The 20,186-nt window shown below is 43.3% G+C and overlaps 1 protein-coding gene across 3 annotated transcripts in view; it reads left to right on the top strand.

The window, feature by feature from the left end:
* LOC126284505 (rabankyrin-5) overlaps positions 1-20,186 on the top strand; it is a 499,589-nt gene that overhangs the window by 60,105 nt on the left and 419,298 nt on the right. For all 3 annotated transcript variants that reach the window (XM_049983482.1, XM_049983481.1, XM_049983480.1), the window contains exon 4: positions 17,225-17,369. In XM_049983482.1, the coding sequence (XP_049839439.1) occupies positions 17,225-17,369 (145 nt within the window). The remainder of the gene's footprint in view (positions 1-17,224; positions 17,370-20,186) is intronic.

Below are 20,186 nucleotides of genomic sequence, written 5' to 3'. Positions count from 1 at the left end.
TACTTGGCTTCCTCATCTTTGTCAGCTTAAGCAGAAGTGCTGGCATCACCTCAACACTCTCTGTTGTCTCAGAAACAGCAATTCGGGTGCAGATCGCTCTATGCTGCTGCCGATCTACCGAGGCCTTGTCCAATTCTGAATTGACTATAGGAGTGTGATTTATGGTTTGGAAGTGCCCTCAGTGTTGCATTTATTCGACCCTGTGCACCACTGTGGGGTTCGACTAGCGACAGGAGCTTTTAGGATAAGTCCGGTGACCAGCAATCTGGTAGATACTGGGGTCTCTCCATTGCAGATCAGACAAGCACAACTGGTCGCCAGACATTTGTAGTTCTCCTGAGCATCCGAATTACCGCCCCCTTTTCCCGCCTGCGGCAGCGCATCACCCACATCGGTGGCCTAGGTGGGAGCCAATGATTGCAGTTAACATGCAGTTCCTTCTCTCAGAACTGGAGTCCTTCCCTTTACTACCTCTACTTACAGTCCGTTCATGTATGCCTCCATGGTGTAGGCCTCGGCTGCAGCTTTGTCTGGACCTTTCACGTGGCCCTAAGGACTCCGTTAACCCTGCAGCTCTCCGCTGTCACTTCCTCTCGATTCTTGACGTTTTCCAGGGCTCTGAAGTGGTTTACACTGATGGCATGATGGCTGATGGTCATGTTGGCTTTGCCTACGTTCAGGGTGGCCATATTGAGCAGCATTTCTTACCAGATGGCTGCAGTGAACTCGCTGCAGAGTTGTTGGCCATTTCTCGTGCACTTCAGTATCTCCATTTATGCCCTGGGGAGTCTTTTCTTGTATGTCCTGACGCCTTAAGCAGCTTGGAAACTATCAGCTAGTGCTACCCTCGTCATTCTTTAATAGCAGCCATCCATGCCCTGGAATGGTCCAGTCATTCAGTGATGTTCGTCTGGACCCCTGGTCACGTCAGAAACCCATGAAATGAACTTGCTGACAGGCTGGCCAAACAGGCTACATGGAAACTACTTTTGGAGATGGGCATCCTCCCAACTGACCTGCGTTTGTTATTACGCCACATCCGTCTATGCCCTGGAACGGTCCAGTCTTTCAGTGGTGTACGTCTGGACCCCTGGTCACATTGGAATCCCAGGAAATGAACTTGCTGACAGGCTGGCCAAACAGGCTACACAGAAACCACTTCTGGAGATGGGCGTCCCTGCAACCGACCTGCGTTCATTATTACGCCGCAAGGTTTTTCAGCTTTGGGAAACGGAATGGCAAAATCTCAGCAAGCACAACAAACTGCGAGCCATTAAGGGGACCACGAATGTGTGGAAGTCCTCGATGATGGCTGGGTGTTGACAGGACTCTTGAGTGCTTTCCTAATGGTGCCACTGGTAGCAGTGCATTGGATTCCAAATGTATGATCGTACTGTGATAACTTCATAGCCTTCTTTGATCTTTGACAGTAAAAACACTCTATCAGAAGTGAGAAAAGGTGTGTGTGTGGGGGGGGGAGGGGGGGGGGGGGCACTAAGGATGCATTTACTTTTTCCATCATCCAATGGACAGCAATGACACCCTGATCAGGGAGGTACATTTGTATTTCTGCCTTGGTCAGACCCTCGAGCAGCCTAGTGTATATAACACCACAGGAAGAATTCAGCATTAGGTTAGGCTTCGACATGAACAGGATAGCTGTCAAGGAGTGAAGTGGCAAGCTGTTGTTGTAATTGAGAATCAGTAGTAGTCTCCAAAAGCAAAGTGTCATTTCATAAATGAGAGCAGGATTTCCAAACACCAGAAATTGCATCAACACCTTTCTGAATAATAAATGGATTTACCGAAGCAAAAGGCGGACAGTCTTCAGTACATGAAACCACAAGGAGCCATGGTGCAGCTGGGAGGGTCTTTTAATCTTTAGCCTCATTCCGTTTATGTTTAGCAGACACAGACTAAGATGATGATGTTTGGCTCACTGCGAAAAACTCTCCTATGATTGCCAGTGTCTCCAATGGCAAACTTCTTCCGACTGCGGGCCCCCTCAGAAGGGGGCGCACATGGCTTAAGTGACTGTTCACACCTCAGATCACACCTCCCGAAAACCTGACATAAGGACCAAATGGGCAATTTGGGAAGGTAGTAGCTCAGGCCATCAACCTCCCTGGGCTTGGCATTTACCAGGGGTTATGTGCGAACCCTATCTGTCACCTCAAGGCTGGGAATTACACATTACAGAGTCACCTGTTGTCAAACATGTGGGCTGGCCTTCAGGAGTGTACAGTGAGGAAGAAGAGAAAGAGGAACCTCAAATGTGGAAGTGGAGAATGGATAACCAAAGGGGAACGAAAAAGACAGACAGAATGAAAGACAGTGAAGAGACTGTTCTGATATTGGTGGCTGAATATGCAGAACACATTTCCATCATCATCTCAGACATGTTCCCCAATGGAGGGGGAAAAATTTGCAAGAGGATAGACATGCAGCATGGAAGGGAAAAGATGCTGCAAAGACTGGGGCCCTGCAGTAGCCAAGCACGAAACTGCCAAAGGGTTGGTTGGTTTAAAAGAGGGGGGAGGGGCCAAACTATGAGGTCATCAGTTCCTTGTTCCTAGTAAAACAATGCCACAAGTGTGAGAATAATAAGACATATAACACAAAACAGAAAGAAAGATAAGATCACAAGAACGAAGGAAAGGCAGTGAACACTGAAAGGAACAAAGAGGACAAGAAAACAACAGAGAGATGCAAGAAACAGTCAGAAGAGAGTAAAACAAGGAAGCAGATTACAGTGGCTGGCCGACCACAAAAATAAAATGAAAAAGCCAGCCACCCTGCAACACATTAAAACCTCCACCCTAAAAACACTATGGTGGAGGACACAGAGGAACAAAGGACAGGAGATAAACCCCAGATCGAATGATAAAACAAACCCTCAAGGATGAAACATAAAACCATTTCAGCCAATGAGGCATTGTCTGCTAAAATCAATGATAACGAGTCCAGCAACTGAAGGTGAAGTCGCAGGGCACCCAAAGGACAGAGCAGAATAATATGGCCACTGTCAACCGGGTGCCACACCGACACTGAGGTGGGTCTACACAGCGCAGGAGGTGGCTGAGGGTCGCCCAGGCATGGTCAGTGCAGAGCCAGCAGAGAACCACAGAGTGTCTTTGTTTGCCAACCATAAAGGCTCCAATAAGTCAAACAAATGGAAACGATTTTTTCCTTCACAGACTCGAAGGTCCTCTTCGACGGTGTCCTGTGATACCCTCGCCCGGCCAATGTCCGTGTTGCTTGTGCACACCCCAAACCATTTTTTTGCCCTGGACTCTGCAGACTGACAGAAGGAGAATGCCAGTGCCCTTGTAGACCTCGTGGAGCTTGACACTCCAGCCTCTGTGCCCTGTAGCAGCAAGTTTTTGAAGGTGACACCCCCTTTTCCCCCTCCCCCCCTCTCATCATGACTCTCCTCCAATGGAATGTTCGCGGCGTTCGATCCAATGATGACGACTTACATCTGCTCTTAGAATGGTATTGTCTGCTTGTTCTCTGCCTCCAGGAAACAAAATTGCACCCTCGCAACTGCTTTGAGCTCTCGTATTTCTTCCCAGTCTGCTTCGATCTGCCCCCTGAGGACAGCCTTCCATCTCGTGGGGAGTCATACTGCTCATCTGGGATGATGTTCATAGTCAACATATCTCCTTGATTACCTGGCTCCAAGCTGCTGCAATCCACATTTTCTTTCCTCACTTGATGTTTATCCTTTGTACCATTTACATCCCTCCGTCATTTGGTGTCACCAGGACAGACTCCCTCCAGCTTATTGGATAACTCCCTCACCCCTTTCTACTGCTCTGTGACTTTAATGTGCACCATACCCTTTGAGGCTTGCCCAGAACATGTTGGAGAGCTGGCCTCTTGGCTGACCTTGTCAGTCAATTTAACCTCATCTGCCTTAACAGGTAGCATCCACATTCCTTTCAGATTACACTCACAGCTATTCCCATTTGGACTTCTCCTTCTGCGCTGCCCAGCTTGCCCATCATCTTGAGTGGTCCCCTTCTCTCTGACACATACTTGAATGTACATTTCCCATTTGCCATTTGATTGCTGACTCCTACCCCACCTATGTGCATATCCAAATGGCACCTTTCTAAGGCTGACTGCAGGCTTTACTCCTCCCTGGCAACATAAGAAAAGAAAAGAAAAGAAAAGAAAAGAAAAGAAAAGAAAAGAAAAGAAAAGAAAAAAAGCGGGGTGGCGCAGTGGTTAGACATGGGACTCGCATTCGGGAGGATGACGGTTCAATCCCGCGTCCGGCCATCCTGATTTAGGTTTTCCGTGATTTCCCTAAATCACTCCAGGCAAATGCTGGGATGGTTCCTGTGAAAGGGCACGGCCGACTTCCTTCCCCATCCTTCCCTAATCCGATGAGACCGATGACCACGCTGTCTGGTCTCCTTCCCCAACCGACCTTAAAAAATGTTCAGATGTGTGTGAAATCGTATGGGACTTAACTGCTAAGGCCATCAGTCCCTAAGCTTACACACTACTTAACCTAAATTATGCTAAGGACAAACACACACACCTATGCCCGAGGGAGGACTCGAACCTCTGCTGGTGGCGACCTTTAATGGACAACACTTCCCCATTTGTGATGACCAGGTAGAATATCTTACAAACGTTATCCGTACTGTGACAGAACATTCCATCCTTTACACTTCTTCTGTACCATGCAGTATCCCAGTTCTCTCAATGTCCTACATATCCTCAGTGGTACTTCCTGGGGAGTAGATTGATCCATTCTGCTCCAGTTGTACCAGTCCCTTCAAAACTAGACTATGAGTGTTTTGTTTATGCATCTGCACATCCATCCCTCTTACACTGTCTCAATACTATTGATCATTTTATCATCCATGTGGCCACTGGTGCCTTTTACACTAAGTCAGTTGAGAGTCTGTAGGCAGAAGCTGCCGAACTACCACTGTCCTACCGCCGTGACTTTCTCCTCAGCAGATAAGCATGCCATTTGTCTGCCATGTGTAGCCGCCCATCCTATACCTCCTTTAATGACTCCTTCGATCACTAGTATGGGGCGCATCCCTCTTCTCTGTTACCTCCTAGAGTTTACATTCAGCTGTTGCTCCAACAGCTTAACTTCACACTACCTGCCACTTTACAGGCGGGTGTGAACCTTTCAACACCTTGACTTCGTCTGGTGGCCTGTGTTCACTTGGTCTTCATTCACTTCCTAAGGACACTAATCGAGCCTATCTTTGTCACCTTCTGTTTCATGAACTCCACATGGAACTTCACAATAGTAGCTTTGTGTACACTGATAGCTCTGATTGACCATGGTGTCGGCTGTGCCTTCATCATCAGTGCCGACATTTTTTGGTATCAGTCCAGAACACTGCTCAGTATTTACAGCAGAGCTCTTTACCCTGTATCAGGCCATGCAGTACATCCGGCGACACAGACTCATCAATTGTGTCGTGTGCTCCAACTCTCTCGGTGCCGTTCAAAGCCTCTGTGTGCTGTACACTGTCCATTCCTTAATGCAACAGGTCCAGGAAAGCTGTCACTTGCTCACTTTTGATGGAGCCAGTGTGATGTTTATGTGGGTTCCTGGTCACGTTGGTCTGACAGCAAACGAGGTCCCCTGATGCCGCTGCCAAGGCTGCAGTCCTCGTACCACAGTCTGGTAGTTCTTTCATTCCCTCCTATGACCTCTGTGTTGCCATCTGTCAGCAAGTGGTGTCACTTTGGCGTCACCACTCGTCCTCCCTTCATTGGAACAAGCTCCAGGGAATTAAGCCTCTCCCAGCAGCTTGGATGACCACCTCTCTGCCCTCTCATTGTGAGGAGATCATTTTACCTAGGTTGTGTATTGAGCACTGTCTTTTTAGCCATGGCCATTTGTTAAGTGGTGCTCCCCCACCACTTTGTGCTCGTTGCCCTCGACTTTTGACGGTCTGTCATTTCCTGACAGAATGCCCTTTCTTAAACACTTATGTTATCATTTGTTTGCCATCTGAGTTACCAGCCATTTCAGAGAACAATGCATGGGGTATCGACCATGTTTTACTTTTTATCTGTTGTAGCAATATGGGGCACATTTAATCTTTAGTTCAGGACCTCCGTATCTCTGACTCATTTTGTAGACCTTTCTCCACATCCCTGTTTTTAGCTGTCTTTTCTTCTGTCAGTTGATTTAATGTGTAGTCGGTTTTAACTCTTCTCTTTGTCTTTGTATTCTACAGTTTTGACTTGGACACACATGACCCTTGTTAGTTTTGCACCCTAAAACAAAAAATAAGAGTCAACATGGATTACACAATCAGTTATACTGTGTAACCCTGCTAGTTTTGTCAGTTCTCAAGATTCAGAATATGACATACTACATGGCCATTCACACTAAACATATTCCCCCACTCTCCTTGATGTGGGTGTTAGCAGACAACACTTGCATGGTTATGCCTGTCCTCAGTTTCCTCTGCGAAAGTGGTTTGCTCTCCTTAATTTAAGTACGTGAATTTTGTTGTGGAATTGGAGTCCCTCATTTAACACTGGCATTGGTTTGGGAGGCCTTTGTCTTTGCATCTACGCCGGATGTGCTGTTGTACCTCTTTATTTCTGTCACCTTGGATTGTGAGATAGATGACTGTTTGGTCCGCTCCCCCTTCAACCAGCCAACCAAACAACCAACCAGTTAGTGTGGGCTCAGCTGTAGGTCATATTCTGAATTTTGAGAACTGACAAAGCTAGCAGGGTTGCAGAGTATAAGTGGTTGTGTAATCCATGTTGACCCTTATATAAGACTCTTCAAAACAGCTCATCACATGGGAACACAAAATATGTTCCTATTTAACTACAACAAATTTATCTCAGTGCCATAGGTACACAGTGCTGCTTACCTGCACTTCAATCATTTGTGAAGGCTGGAAAGTCATGTGCTGTTTAAGTGGCCCAAAGTAGACTGTTGCAAGGTTAAGTACTTCCTTCCTTATCAGTAACTACCATAACTGCCCATTGGTCAGCACTCTGTTTCCTTCTCTTTTATGCCCCAACTTATTTTTGTCTATAGCTTTTGCATCTGCAGTGTTTAAAACTAGAAACCTTAGTCGTTTTCAGTGAACCAGTTTCAGAAGATAGAATATGGTATTTCTCCATTCACTTTACAGTCTTATGTTTCAATGCTCTCAAGATTAATGAGCATCTACATCTACATGACTACTCTACAATTCACATTTAAGTGCTTGGCAGAGGGTTCATCGAACCACAATCATACTCTCTCTCTACTATTCCACTCCCGAACAGCGAGCGGGAAAAACGAACACCTAAACCTTTCTGTTCGAGCTCTGATTTCTCTTATTTTATTTTGATGATCATTCCTACCTATGTAGGTTGGGCTCAACAAAATATTTTCGCATTCGGAAGAGAAAGTTGGTGACTGAAATTTCGTAAAAAGGTCTCGCCGCGACGAAAAACGTCTATGCTGTAATGACTTCCATCCCAACTCGTGTATCATATCTGCCACACTCTCTCCCCTATAACGCAATAATACAAAACGAGCTGCCCTTTTTTGCACCCTTTCGATGTCCTCCGTCAATCCCACCTGGTAAGGATCCCACACCGCACAGCAATATTCTAACAGAGGACGAACGAGTGTAGTGTAAGCTGTCTCTTTAGTGGACTTGTTGCATCTTCTAAGTGTCCTGCCAATGAAATGCAACCTTTGGCTCGCCTTTCCGACAATATTATCTGTGTGGTCCTTCCAACTGAAGTTGTTCGTAATTTTAACACCCAGGTACTTTGTTGAATTGACAGCCTTGAGAATTTTACTATTTATCGAGTAATCGAATCGAATTCCAACGGATTTCTTTTGGAACTCATGTGGATCATCTCACACTTTTCGTTATTTAGCGTCAACTGCCACCTGACACACCATACAGCAATCTTTTCTAAATCGCTTTGCAGCTGATACTGGTCTTCGGATGACCTTACTAGACGGTAAATTACAGCTTCATCTGCGAACGGTCTAAGAGAACTGCTCAGATTGTCACCCAGGTCATTTATATAGATCAGGAACAGTAGAGGTCCCAGGACGCTTCCCTGGGGAACACCTGATATCACTTCAGTTTTACTCGATGATTTGCCGTCTATTACTACGAACTGCGACCTTCCTGACAGGAAATCACGAATCCAGTCGCACAACTGAGACGATACCCCATAGCTCCGCAGCTTGATTAGAAGTCGCTTGTGAGGAACGGTGTCAAAAGCTTTCCGGAAATCTAGAAATACGGAATCAACTTGAGATCCCCTGTCGATAGCGGCCATTACTTCGTGCGACTTCTGGACAAACAAATTTTATCTATTGCCTGAATTTAGATGGGATCAATATTTTTAGTGCTTTTTTAAAAAAAAAAAAAAAAACATTGTAAAGGATTTTATATAAGATTTAGTTCTTATATAAACTGATAGAAAAAAATTTCTAACACCAAGGAGGAGTTGGGCGGCATGAATGAAAAGTTGTTAGTTGTGTTTCTACATCTGAAAGTTGATGTCTATTAAAATGTGGTACCAGTGACATAAGAGTGATGCTAGTAGTGCCATTATGAAGCTGCAAATCAGACTTACTTTAAATGTAATGGTTGTGAGTGTTATTTACGTTTGAGATTGGGCGGGATCAGTTGATGTTACTCAGTAATGCCCTTAAGGCAACAAAGATGCCATTATTAACACGTCACTCGGTTCGAAAGAGGTTGTATAATAGGGCTGCAGGGTGCTGGATGTTCCTTCTGCAATACTGCAGAAAGACTTGGCAGGAATGTAGCCACTGTACATCTTTGCTGGCAGTGGTGGTCATGACACTATGCAGTCACAAGAAGACCAGGCTCTGAATGGCCATGTGACATTGCCAAGAGGGAAGACCATTGGTTCGGCATATTGCTCTGGTACATTGTACTGCATCTGCAGCAGCACTTTGAGCAGTTGTCAGCTCAGTGACACAACAGACTGTTGCAAAACAGTTATTTCAAGAACAGCTCCAAACCAGACACCCTATGATTTGCACTCCACTGACTCCAAACCACTGCCACTTAAGAATCCAGGTGTTGAGCAAGAGCCCATTGGAGGGTGGGCTGGAGATCCATTCTATTTTCTGATGAAAGCTGATTCTGCCTCGATACCAGTGTTTGCTGTGTGTTATGAGGTGGCCAGCTGAGGGCCTGCAGCCAACCTGCCTGCATTATAGGTACACTGGACCTACACTAGGAGTTGTGGTCTGATCTGCTGTTTCGTATAACAGTAGGAGCAGTCTCATGGTTATCTCACACACCCTCTCTGCAAAATTGTATGTCAATCTGGTAATTCAACCTGTTATGCTGCTATTCATGAACTGTTTTCCAACAGGATAAAGCTCATAAACATCCAGTGTTGCAACACAACATGCTTTATAGAGTGTCAACATGTTGCCTTTGCTTGCCTGATCACCAGATCTGTCTTACAGTAGAGCACATATGGGACATCATCGGATAACAACTCAAACGTTATCCACAAACAGCATTAACTGTCCCTGTATTGACCAAGTGCCGTAGGCATGGAACTCCATCCCACTGTCTGATATCCAGCACCTGTGCGGCACAATGCATGCACATTTTGCATGAATTCACCATTCTTGTGGTTACACCAGTTACTAAAGTAACAGAATTTCACATTTGCAATGACTTACCTTTCACTCACATTACCTTGTGATCTTGCAGTGTTCATCACTTAAATGTGTCACCTACACAAATGCATTCCTGAAATTTCATTACTGTGTGTCAACTATTTTTGGTGTTGTGATTTTTTTCCATCAGTGTATATTGAATGCTTTCTCCATAGTTGTACTTATGCCTGTTTTTATTTATTACGTATATTCAACAGTAATTCAGCTTCATTTGAATGTTTTGGGGAACTCTTTCTGCTTTTGCAGTTAAGTATCTAATGTCGTAATCAAGCCTTCATGATTTTCAGCATCTCTTGTCATCTGCCATGCGCTAACTTGTCTCTCACTGGGCCTAAAATCCATTTTCATTTTTGTCCTAGGTCCTCAACATTGTCCTTTCCTGAGCTGAAAGTCTTTTGCTGCTTGCATAAACAGTTTATTATTTAGATATTCATTTAAGGCCAGTTTCATAATAATTCTATATTTTCAAATAGAGCTTTCAAATGAATGAGGACCTTTATTTCCAAAGCCTGATCTCTAGGAAAAATCTGTAAGTATACCAGCAGATGAGTGTGCACTGTTTTTAGTTCAGTTAGTGCCTGAGGGAGGCAGTTGCCTTTTCCTCAGATAAGTGAGCATGGCAGTCATTTATTGGTTCAGGGTAGGAGTACATCTACTGTGATCATGAAGCTTGATGTGCTGTGAAGACGACGATCATCTTCACTGCTTTCAATACCTAGCTGTACTACACTAAGACTGCCCGTAGATATTGTCATCTGTCAGAGTTGAAACAGCTAATGTCAATTTAATCCTTTAAGTGTGTTGCTTTATGAGAATTGTGGCAAATGGATATACGTCCTCCCATAGTTTCTCAGTACTACATGGGGTGTTTGCACCGTGGCTAGCACTCATCCTATAGTGATCAGATGGTGTTGAATGCTGCTCTTGTAACAATAGCTAATATAGTCCACTTAACTATGATATTAGTAACCTGTGATGAATATCTTCAACTTAATAGAAACATAAAATGGCAGAAACTTAAAGAGCTAATACAACAATTACACCCAGCCTTCATCTCCATGTTTTGAGGCAGCACAAATACGGTCAGCAGAGACAAATTGTTGAAATACTTCTTAAATGAAATGGACTTTTGTTCATTGAATCGTGGGACACCAATGCACTTTTGGTGCTGCAGATGTTAGTTTCTCTTCTAGTGATCTTTCCTTATACATCTGTACCCTAGCACTAGTGTTAAAATGGTACATTCATGACTTATGTGATAGCAGTGATAATCCCATCATATTGACAATCCCATGCCTCCAGCTGGAGAGTTGCTACATTGGTTCCTGAAATGGTCTAACAGCAGGCAGAATCCTCTGCATCCCAACTCCCGCCAAACCAAATGAAACGGATTTATGAAATTATGCAACATGCTACAAATATCATTATACATGCAAAGAAAGCTACTATATCTTGTTCATTTGGAGGTCTTTAATGCAAGTCTGTTGTTTAGTGATCCAAATAAATAGCCAAGATACCTAGAAAAGGGTGAGCCCTACAATGCACAGTTAAAACTCCTTGACTGCCAGTATAATTCTACCCAAACAAATTGGAGAGGAGTATGGTTACTTACCAAACAGCAGAAGAAAGGCGGTTGAGTTTAATAACTGTAAATATCTCAGCTGCTCAGGTGGGTAAGTTGAGACACACAAATGGATACTCATCCCCAGCAAGATCACTGTAATTATCATCACTCCAGTCCTCTGTACTGATCCTCATCTGAACCTACATCAAGGAGCTCTTTACCAAAGCATTACATGGAAATGTCGGCATTGACTGGCTATTATATGTTAGCTACTTCCCAGACACCCTACAATTCTGACACAAGTTGTCTACCTTTATACAGAACTTCTTGTCTTCTAGGTTCTTTCAGCCCTTAGAAAACTAAGTGAATAAGAAATCGAGAATGTTACAGGAGTCTGTTGTAAGTATCACCCTTTCCACTACTGCAAAAGATGAAACTGTGACTGCCCTGGGACTAATGTATCAACAGCACTGCATGTTAATACTCTTCGCATCTGTTATGGCTCCTTGTCACTCTGTTTGCCGAAAATTGTCTGCAAATGGCATTACATAGAATACAGACATAGGCTGAAACTTATGGGTGCTGTCTTTGATCGGTGAACTCCCAGGATGTGCCTGTATTCTTGCTTCTTGATAGCAAGTTGACCTGCATGCCACATGTCAAGTGACGTGTATGCAAAAAATTAGCTCATTACTTTCATCGTAAATACCACCTGCAAAAGCAGATAACCCAGCCTCATAAAATTGTATAATTGGTTTTTTTTTTAAGGAAAGAAACCTGACCAGCTTTGATATAAGTCACCAATATTTGCCTAGAGCCCTCTTTTACACTAGAAACCCCACACTCTTATCCTGACATTACAAGTTCCATAACGGCACATCCCCTGCCCTGCCATGCAAATGTACCTCACACATAACATTAAGGTTCACAGTATCCCAGTAATTTAACACCGTAATTGTACTCTGTCCTGCAAGGGTATGAACCCTCCAGCCAGATCCAAAGATAGTGGAAAAGTTGAATCTGCATAAGGACAAATAATTTCTTCAAAAACTGTTCTGTAACAAGTGAGTGTATCATTTATACTGCATAATTGAGAATACTTCTGAAAGCACTGATCTATACCAAAACCCTCTCCATCAAAGCAGCTCTTATATAGTGACTCTCTCAGCAATGTCCAGGTAACAGTAGGGTGCTTTCCAAAATATCTGCTAAAGTAAGACATTCAGGTGCTTGTATACTACCCTTGCAGAACAGGAGCCACAATTATCTTCCTTTTGGTGAAGTGTTGTGTCAACACTCTTGGCATTAGCTACCTGTATTAACCAGCCAAGGCAGCCTTTATGAATAACCAATTTATGAACACCATCCCTGTAGCTGACTTAAGTTCTTATCTTCTATGAAGACCTCTGCATCAATGAGAAGACTAATGGTAAAGTAACGCACATCTCAACAAACTCAGGATAAAAGAAAGTGCCACCAAACATTGGAACTCGTCCCACCAAGCTTTGTGAAGAGTGCATATGTCTATTTGCTTTGGAGACACCAAGCTTGCACATGAATATATCTTTCAACAAAAAGATTGATCCAGGTGTCACTGCAGAGTGGCTGTGATGGTTTAAATGACTAAACTTATTAGATCTGTGGCATATCCAATATGCCACAGGTATCACAACTCTGTGTATCCTGGAAATGACACCACTATTGCAACTGAAGCATTGAAATAATGGCAAGAAAATGACTACAATGATAAGATCTGATTCACTTGTCAGAAAATTAAATTTATCAATAGATACAATTGGAGGGCCTTATTTTCCTAGAGGCTCCTCATCCTGATACATATTTGCTCTTTACCATGATCTTTGACTCTTGTTTTTCCTTTATTGTGCTTTTTATGCACCCTCTCTCTCCATTTATTATTTGGTTGCGAACAAATGCTATTGTTGGAGTAGAAAGACACACTTTCATGATGATGACATCCATCGGTAGTCAGCAACAAACCATTGGAGCAAATTGTTGAAAACAATTTTTGAAAACCAGCATTTCATGATATCTCAACTATTGGACAACTTTCTGTAGATTTTATTGGAGTGTTTTTCAAGAGATTGTAACCATAAACAATTAGGATACTGTAAGTTCTGCGCTCCTTCCAAAATATGTTTTGAGAACAGTAAAACTCAATAGGTGACGTACTTTCTGTACTTCCTTTACCATCTCAGTACCAACACAGGATTATTGAACAGTATTGTGACTGTAATGAAATTTTGTATGGCTAGGCCTCCCATCGAGTAGACAGGTCAGCAAGTCTAAAAAGATGATGCAACTTTGGTGCTGTGCTGTGCATATCAATGAGTATGATATGATGAAGAAGATATCACAACACCCAGTCCCCAAGATGAGAAAATCTCCGACCCAGCTAGAAATCAAACCCAGGCCCCTTGCATGTCATTCTGTCACACTGACCACTCAGCTATTGAAGCGGACATAACTGTGACTGATGACAAAACATGGGTTTCCTGTCCTAATGCAGGAACAAATACAGTCAGTAGTGTGGGGTCACACTGCTCCGCTCAGTGGGCTAAAAAGAGCATGCCAACCTCTCAGCCAGAAAGATTATACTATTGTTTGAGGTGCTAAACAAATCTATTTTGCAGAACAGGAGGAGAACTGTCAATTCTGGAGGCTACTGTGGCACTTACAGAAAACGGAGATGAGCCACAACAGTGTCGTAAGTGCCTGGCAGGCACTAGAATAGTTGTCATTTCAAATGGAATATTTTTGAACATGCACCTTACAGTTCAGACTTAGCTCGATGTGATTTCCACCTCGTAATGTATGTGAGAAATTGGCTTGGCTCTCAACACTTTGCCTCCGATAAAGCACTTCAGGATGATGATACAAACGTGGATTTTTTAGAGATGGAACCTAGAGGCCTTAAACTAAGATCAGTGGTAGGATGAAAGAGAGGAACTTACAAGGAAAGGTAGATGTGTAGTTGAAGATAAAGGAAACAAGGAGGGATCACATGAGGTAACAGAACACTAAGACAACACCACTCAGAATTTTGTTGTTGTATACAAGGGGTATGGTTAATAGGAATTTGTTGAGGTATGCCATGGATGTGAATGAACAGCGTGTATTTTTCTGATGTGACAGTCCTTGCATCGCCCAAAGAACTTGATGTTACAGTCTTAAATACTGCATATTGTTGAAGTTCCCTGAAAAGATACTTTTGAGGATGCAGCGCTTAGCATATGCGAAAAAAATGGAGTGCCTGTGCAACTTTGCTCTAGGTTTACAGTTATCTGATACTGAGATAATGGTTGCTAAAGCATAGCATTTTTCCTTTAAAGATCAAAATGCGCAACTGAACTACAGTTGCAGTACTAAATTTATAAATAAGATGTCACAAATCAGAGTATACAATCAGTTTTGTGATAATTATTAGATAGTGTAGTTAAGGAATGTTTGTGTGTCAGGGAATGACTGACAGTCAATGTGGTTGACTGGAGCAGTTCAGCTGTGATTGCCCTGGATGAATGCATATAAGTAGTGCTGCTATCAGGAAGCATTAGAAATAGAGAATTTAGCAAGTAATTAGGGGTAGTTTTACTGCAATATGAAGAATTTGTAATGTACATTTCAAGTAAATTATTAGTATATTTTGCTGCAAAGTATGTAACAGCAGACTATATTCTAAAATTATAGTATACTTTTCTTTTTTTTCCACAGTAGTTAATGCGGATAGTTTGCCATTCCAGTAGACAACAAACTCTGTGTGTTAGAAAATAAGTAAGTAAATATTGTAGTCTGGCTGCTATGTGAAACATCATAATTTTATTCAGAGGAAGTGTATCAGTTCTGGAAAGATAAATAAGAAATGCTTAATCTGAAACATGATTAAGGAGAAGAAATAATACAAATGTGTAGTTTCAAGATTTTCCTTCTAAATTTGCTCTAGCAATTTTGCTTTATTTTATTTTAAAGCCTTATGGAGATTACTCTTTGGACAACCCTTCTATTATGCTTTCAGTAATAGCGTATGATTGAGGTGTGGCACATAGATTGGTTTAAAGGTCACAGATGCTGTAATAGCAACAACATGGAAAGGATAGATTGCTACTCACCATGTAAAGGAAGCACTGAGGTGCAGACTGTCACAATAAAAAGACTGTTACAATAATTAAGCTCTCATTCAAAGTCCTTATTCCGAGGTAGCACTCACAAACACACACATGCACAACTTGCACATACATGTCACTGTCTCTGCGCACTGAGGCCTTACTGCAGTGGCATCTGACATCAGCAGCAACTAATTGGGGTGAGTGGTGATGATAAGGTGGTGGTGTGCATAGGGTGGGGAGGCGGAGGGGCAGCAAGGTAGAGGTGGGGGTAGCTGGTAATGCTGCCTGTTGGAGCATGCAGGGAGTTGGTGGGAGCAGGATATGGTTGCTGAGTGCAGTGTTTTGCTGAGGGGAGGTTGAAGTCTCTGCTCCCACTCCAGTACTTCACACACCTTCTACCCTACCAACACAAAACACCCAGCATGCATAACAGGTGTGTGTATCCTGTTACCACCACATCCACGAATGCTCCCACAGGCAACTATCCCTCCCCCTACCCACCTCAAACTGCCTCCATAACCCCACCACTCACTGCAGCTGAGCATTGGTCATGTCAGATGTGGTCACTGTCAGACCTCATCATTCAGAGGTGTGTGTGTGTGTGTGTGTGAGAGAGAGAGAGAGAGAGAGAGAGAGAGAGAGAGAGAGAGAGAGAGAGTGAGTGAGTGTTGTGCTCTTGTGGATGTGCGTTATTTCCTACTTCAGAACTAGGGCTTTGTCCAAAAGCTTAAATATTTGGTAGTCTTTTTCATTGTGTCTGTCAATAACTCAGTGCCTCGTCTGTGTTGAGTAGCAATCTATCCTTTCCATATGACTGTTATTCCATACTGGACTTTCCATCAGTTGCGGTAATAGGTCTTAGGATAACCCACAAAGCACGTAGAGGACAATAAATGACGTGTTTTAGATTAGTTAGTCCATCTTAGTTTAGACAAACATTGCTATAAAATGTTCAGTCAAAACATCTTCAGCCATCTAAACTTCCAGTTTTTATTTTATTTGAGCAACTGGTTTCAGCACTACATTAAGCCATGTTCAGGCAGTCTGACCTACAGGACAAATCCCACATCTGGCCCAGTCAAAATAGGAGCCAGTGTTCACCATAGATTTCTTCTTAACATGATGATCCCTTTGATAACCACTTGAGTTGCAAGGGGTGATCAAAGGGATCACTGTCAAGTAGAAATCTACGAATGCCAGTTACTGAAGGCTGGCCCATATTTCGACTGGAGCAGAGGTGGGTATTCGTCCTACATGTCAGTCAGGTGGACTGAAGATGGCTTAACGTAGTGCTGAAACTAATTGCTCAAATTGATGGAAATTTAGACAGCTGAAGGTGTTTGGATTTGACATTTTATATTGAACAGACAAGGTGCTGCAACCATATGTATAAAGATGGACCTATAGAAGCATTCATACAGTTACAGAAGCTCTCCAGGTACCAGGATATGTTTTTGTATATTCTGCCTTGGTTGCAGTGAACTTTTTTAAATAATAAGAAACCCTGGAAAAGTGCCGTCTCTACAGTTACATTAACATGTATATTACTTATCTGTGACTGGAAAACACGCATCCTGCTACTGTTGCTGTTGCTGTAGTTCATAATTATGAACAAAGTGTGTAGACATAAGGAAAGATTTTGTCACTCACTATAAATAAAGATTTATCCTCAGCAAGGAAATTTTTTTTAACATATTCATTACAGCTCTCTCATACTTTCCAGAAATGGTCTGTTCGAGACTCTCTGAGCAGTCTGTCTTTATCTTTATTTAATAGTTTGTTGTATTTGTTTACTACTCCTTTGACATGTCTGTCTTGTCTACATTTGACAATATGTAATTTCAGATTGGAGTTTCTTGGAGCCAGAAGTGGGTTTTGCTGTTCTGAAGTGGGTATATACTGATTTGGTGGATTTTTCTCAAGGAGATTCTTTCACACTAGACCTCATGAAGACTGCCAATAAGTTCCACCTTGATGAGCTTGTTGCAAAGTAAGGTTGCATCTTGTACAATGACAAATTTTTGTGATAAACTTCATTTTTATATGATCAAACTCTTTAGAAATTTGATTCAGTGCATAGGTGTTATAAATAATGTTACATACTCCATTGATTTGTTGAAATTTCCTTTTTTTATACAATGGACTGATATTATTTGTTTAGTACATAAATGAACCTTGGTTACCATATTTACAGTATATTAGGTTTTATAATGTTGTTTATGATGACTTACTAATTATAAACTGGTTAAGAATCATAGCTTCAGTGAATCATATTTTCCTGATACACTTAAAGCTGAAACTTTGTGGATCTTAACTTTAAAATGACCTCCTCATCCAGGCCCTGAAGGCCCAAAGGATGTTAACTATGAATTTTAAAACTGATCCTATTAAAAGTGAGAATTGTTAATAAACGTAAAGGCTCTGCTCAGGGAAAAAAGAGAATATTGTTAAAATGAATAATGAAATGGGACCTGAAAAATGTAACTACCTTTGACACACTTCATGTCAGTGACATCTTCAAAAAAATCAGGAGCATGTTAACGAACCGCCAGACTGCCACTATGATTATAAGTCCTTGAACATGTTTTGTGTGTGTGTGTGTGTGTGTGTACTCTTCGAAGTTTCAACTAACAAATAACCCCATTTTCTTTGTTTACATCTTGATCACTCATATATTAGTTACAACCAGTATATGTTCCTGTATGTCAACATGGTTTCTCCCCAGGGGGCTCACTGTTCTTTCAAGAGTTCTTGTGTGGCGTACACGGGGCCCCAAGCTACTGCAGTCCATTCTTCTTTTCCTGACTGCATTTCCTTCACGTTGCCCTCCCTCCCTACCCTCACTCCTTCCTTGTTGCCCCCCTCCTTCCTCTAATTCAGTGTTCTGATTTATATCAACCTGGCTATCTACCTGGTTCTCTGTCTTGATTGCAATTTTGTTCCTTCTGCCTGTTCATTCATCCTTTTTCGTGTTTAGGTCCCTGCTTGAGGTTTAACCTCCACTTCTAAATTTTCTGTTTTTAGTGTGAGTCATTTGGGGGAAGAAGTCTCTTCCTAGTGTCTACGTTATGGATTCTCCTTCCCCGCCCCTCCTTCCCAACTGTTACTCCCTCCCCCCCCCCCCCCCCCCTACACCCAGCTAGGTCACCAGCACATGTAGCCAGTCCATGTGATGGGGCGACAAGTATCCATCTGACAACACAGGATTCACCCTACTGATACGTGAGCTGTTCCCTTCCCCACGTATGCCAAGTAGTGGTTGTTTGTCTACCTGGAGCATAAGAACTCGCGGCAACAGCCACCATGCCAGGCTGCCCTTGCAGTGGCTGGTAGGTGTCCATGGGGGGAGCCCCTGGTCACAGAGTGGGTGGTATCAGGGCAGATGCTTGGCACATGAAGCATATCAAGCCGCAAAAATCTGACTGTTCTCAAACAGCCATCACTTTGAATGGTGAAGGATCATTGGGTGCTGCTTTGTATGACCCAATGGCCTTCCCTTCCCTGGCTACACTATGGGAGGAGGATCAGGCTTGGCATCTTAGGATGAAACACTTTCCCTGCTACCTCATCTGTACTTGGATGGATGGGGACACATTCACAGGCGCAAAGCCATTGTTTTTTGTGGATAATATAGAGGGCAAGTTTGGTGAAGTGGAGTCTCTTGGTGAGACGTGGTTGGGCTCCCTGTTGATCAAAGCTTCTTTTTCCACTCAGTCTGCAGGTCTTTGTGCTTGTGATTGTCTCGGCAATGTTCCAGTGTCTATTACTCTCACCAATCTCTGAATATTGTCCCAGGGACCTCGTCCTGCAAACTGATGAGGAACTCTAGGCTAATCTGGAGCACCATGGCGTTCATTTTCTTTGACGTCTGCAGAGGAGTTGCAAAGACAATGGCACCGAGACTGGTGCCTTCATTCTGGCTTTCAAGGAGGATACCCTCCCAGAGGTGGTCAAGGTTCACCTGTCTTATGCTGAGGCTCCTGTCTGGGAGCTGCTCCCCCTCTCCGGCCAAAGAAGTGCCCACCTTCTTCGGCACGTGCCATGAATGCCACTCCCCCCCACCCCGCCCCCCCCCCTCCCCTCCGGAACCCCTCTCCCCAGCGTCTCTCAGGCTGGAAGCCTCCTACCACAATTCGGCAACGAGACGCACCACCATCTACGTGCTGAAAGGTTGCCTACACTCTATTGGTTCCGGATCTTGCAGACATCTGTACTCCCACTGCGCCCTGCCCTCCACCTCCAAAAGAGAAGATGAAGAAGAAGAAGAAAACGTAAGTCCTAAGATAGGGCCCCCGGTGTCCCCAGAGGTACCATCTCCCTCTTCAAAACCTGAGCCTGACATCTTATTTGTGGATGTCACCCCATCCTTGTTGTTGATGATGACTGACCAAGTGACATGACCTCCTCTTGACTTGTGAATGTCTAACTGGACTCTTACCACAGTGCACAGGGTAATTGCAACGGATATTATTGTCATCTATCAGAAATACAACACCTTGTTTCCTCGTATTCTGCATTCTGTCTTGCTGTTCAAGAAATACCCTTCCGTGATGACCACTTGCCAACATTTCGTGGTTATTGGGCATTCTGTCGGAACCATGCCGGCCCTGGGATAGCATCTGGCGGGGTCTGTGCTTTGGTTAACTCAGATGTCATTGTGACTAGATCCCCTTCATGCCAACCTGGAGGCATTAGTGACTAGAGTGCAATCGCCATTTGCAATGTTTAACTCCCTCTAGGTAGGCCACTTCCTTATGTTGAACTGTCTACCTTAATACAGCAACTCCTGCCATGTTCCTCATCCTTG

This window comes from Schistocerca gregaria, chromosome 8, assembly GCF_023897955.1.
Source record: "Schistocerca gregaria isolate iqSchGreg1 chromosome 8, iqSchGreg1.2, whole genome shotgun sequence".
NCBI lineage: Eukaryota > Metazoa > Arthropoda > Insecta > Orthoptera > Acrididae > Schistocerca > Schistocerca gregaria.
Note: the sequence above shows the minus strand (reverse complement) of the source record. Positions and strands in the feature narration are given on the sequence as shown.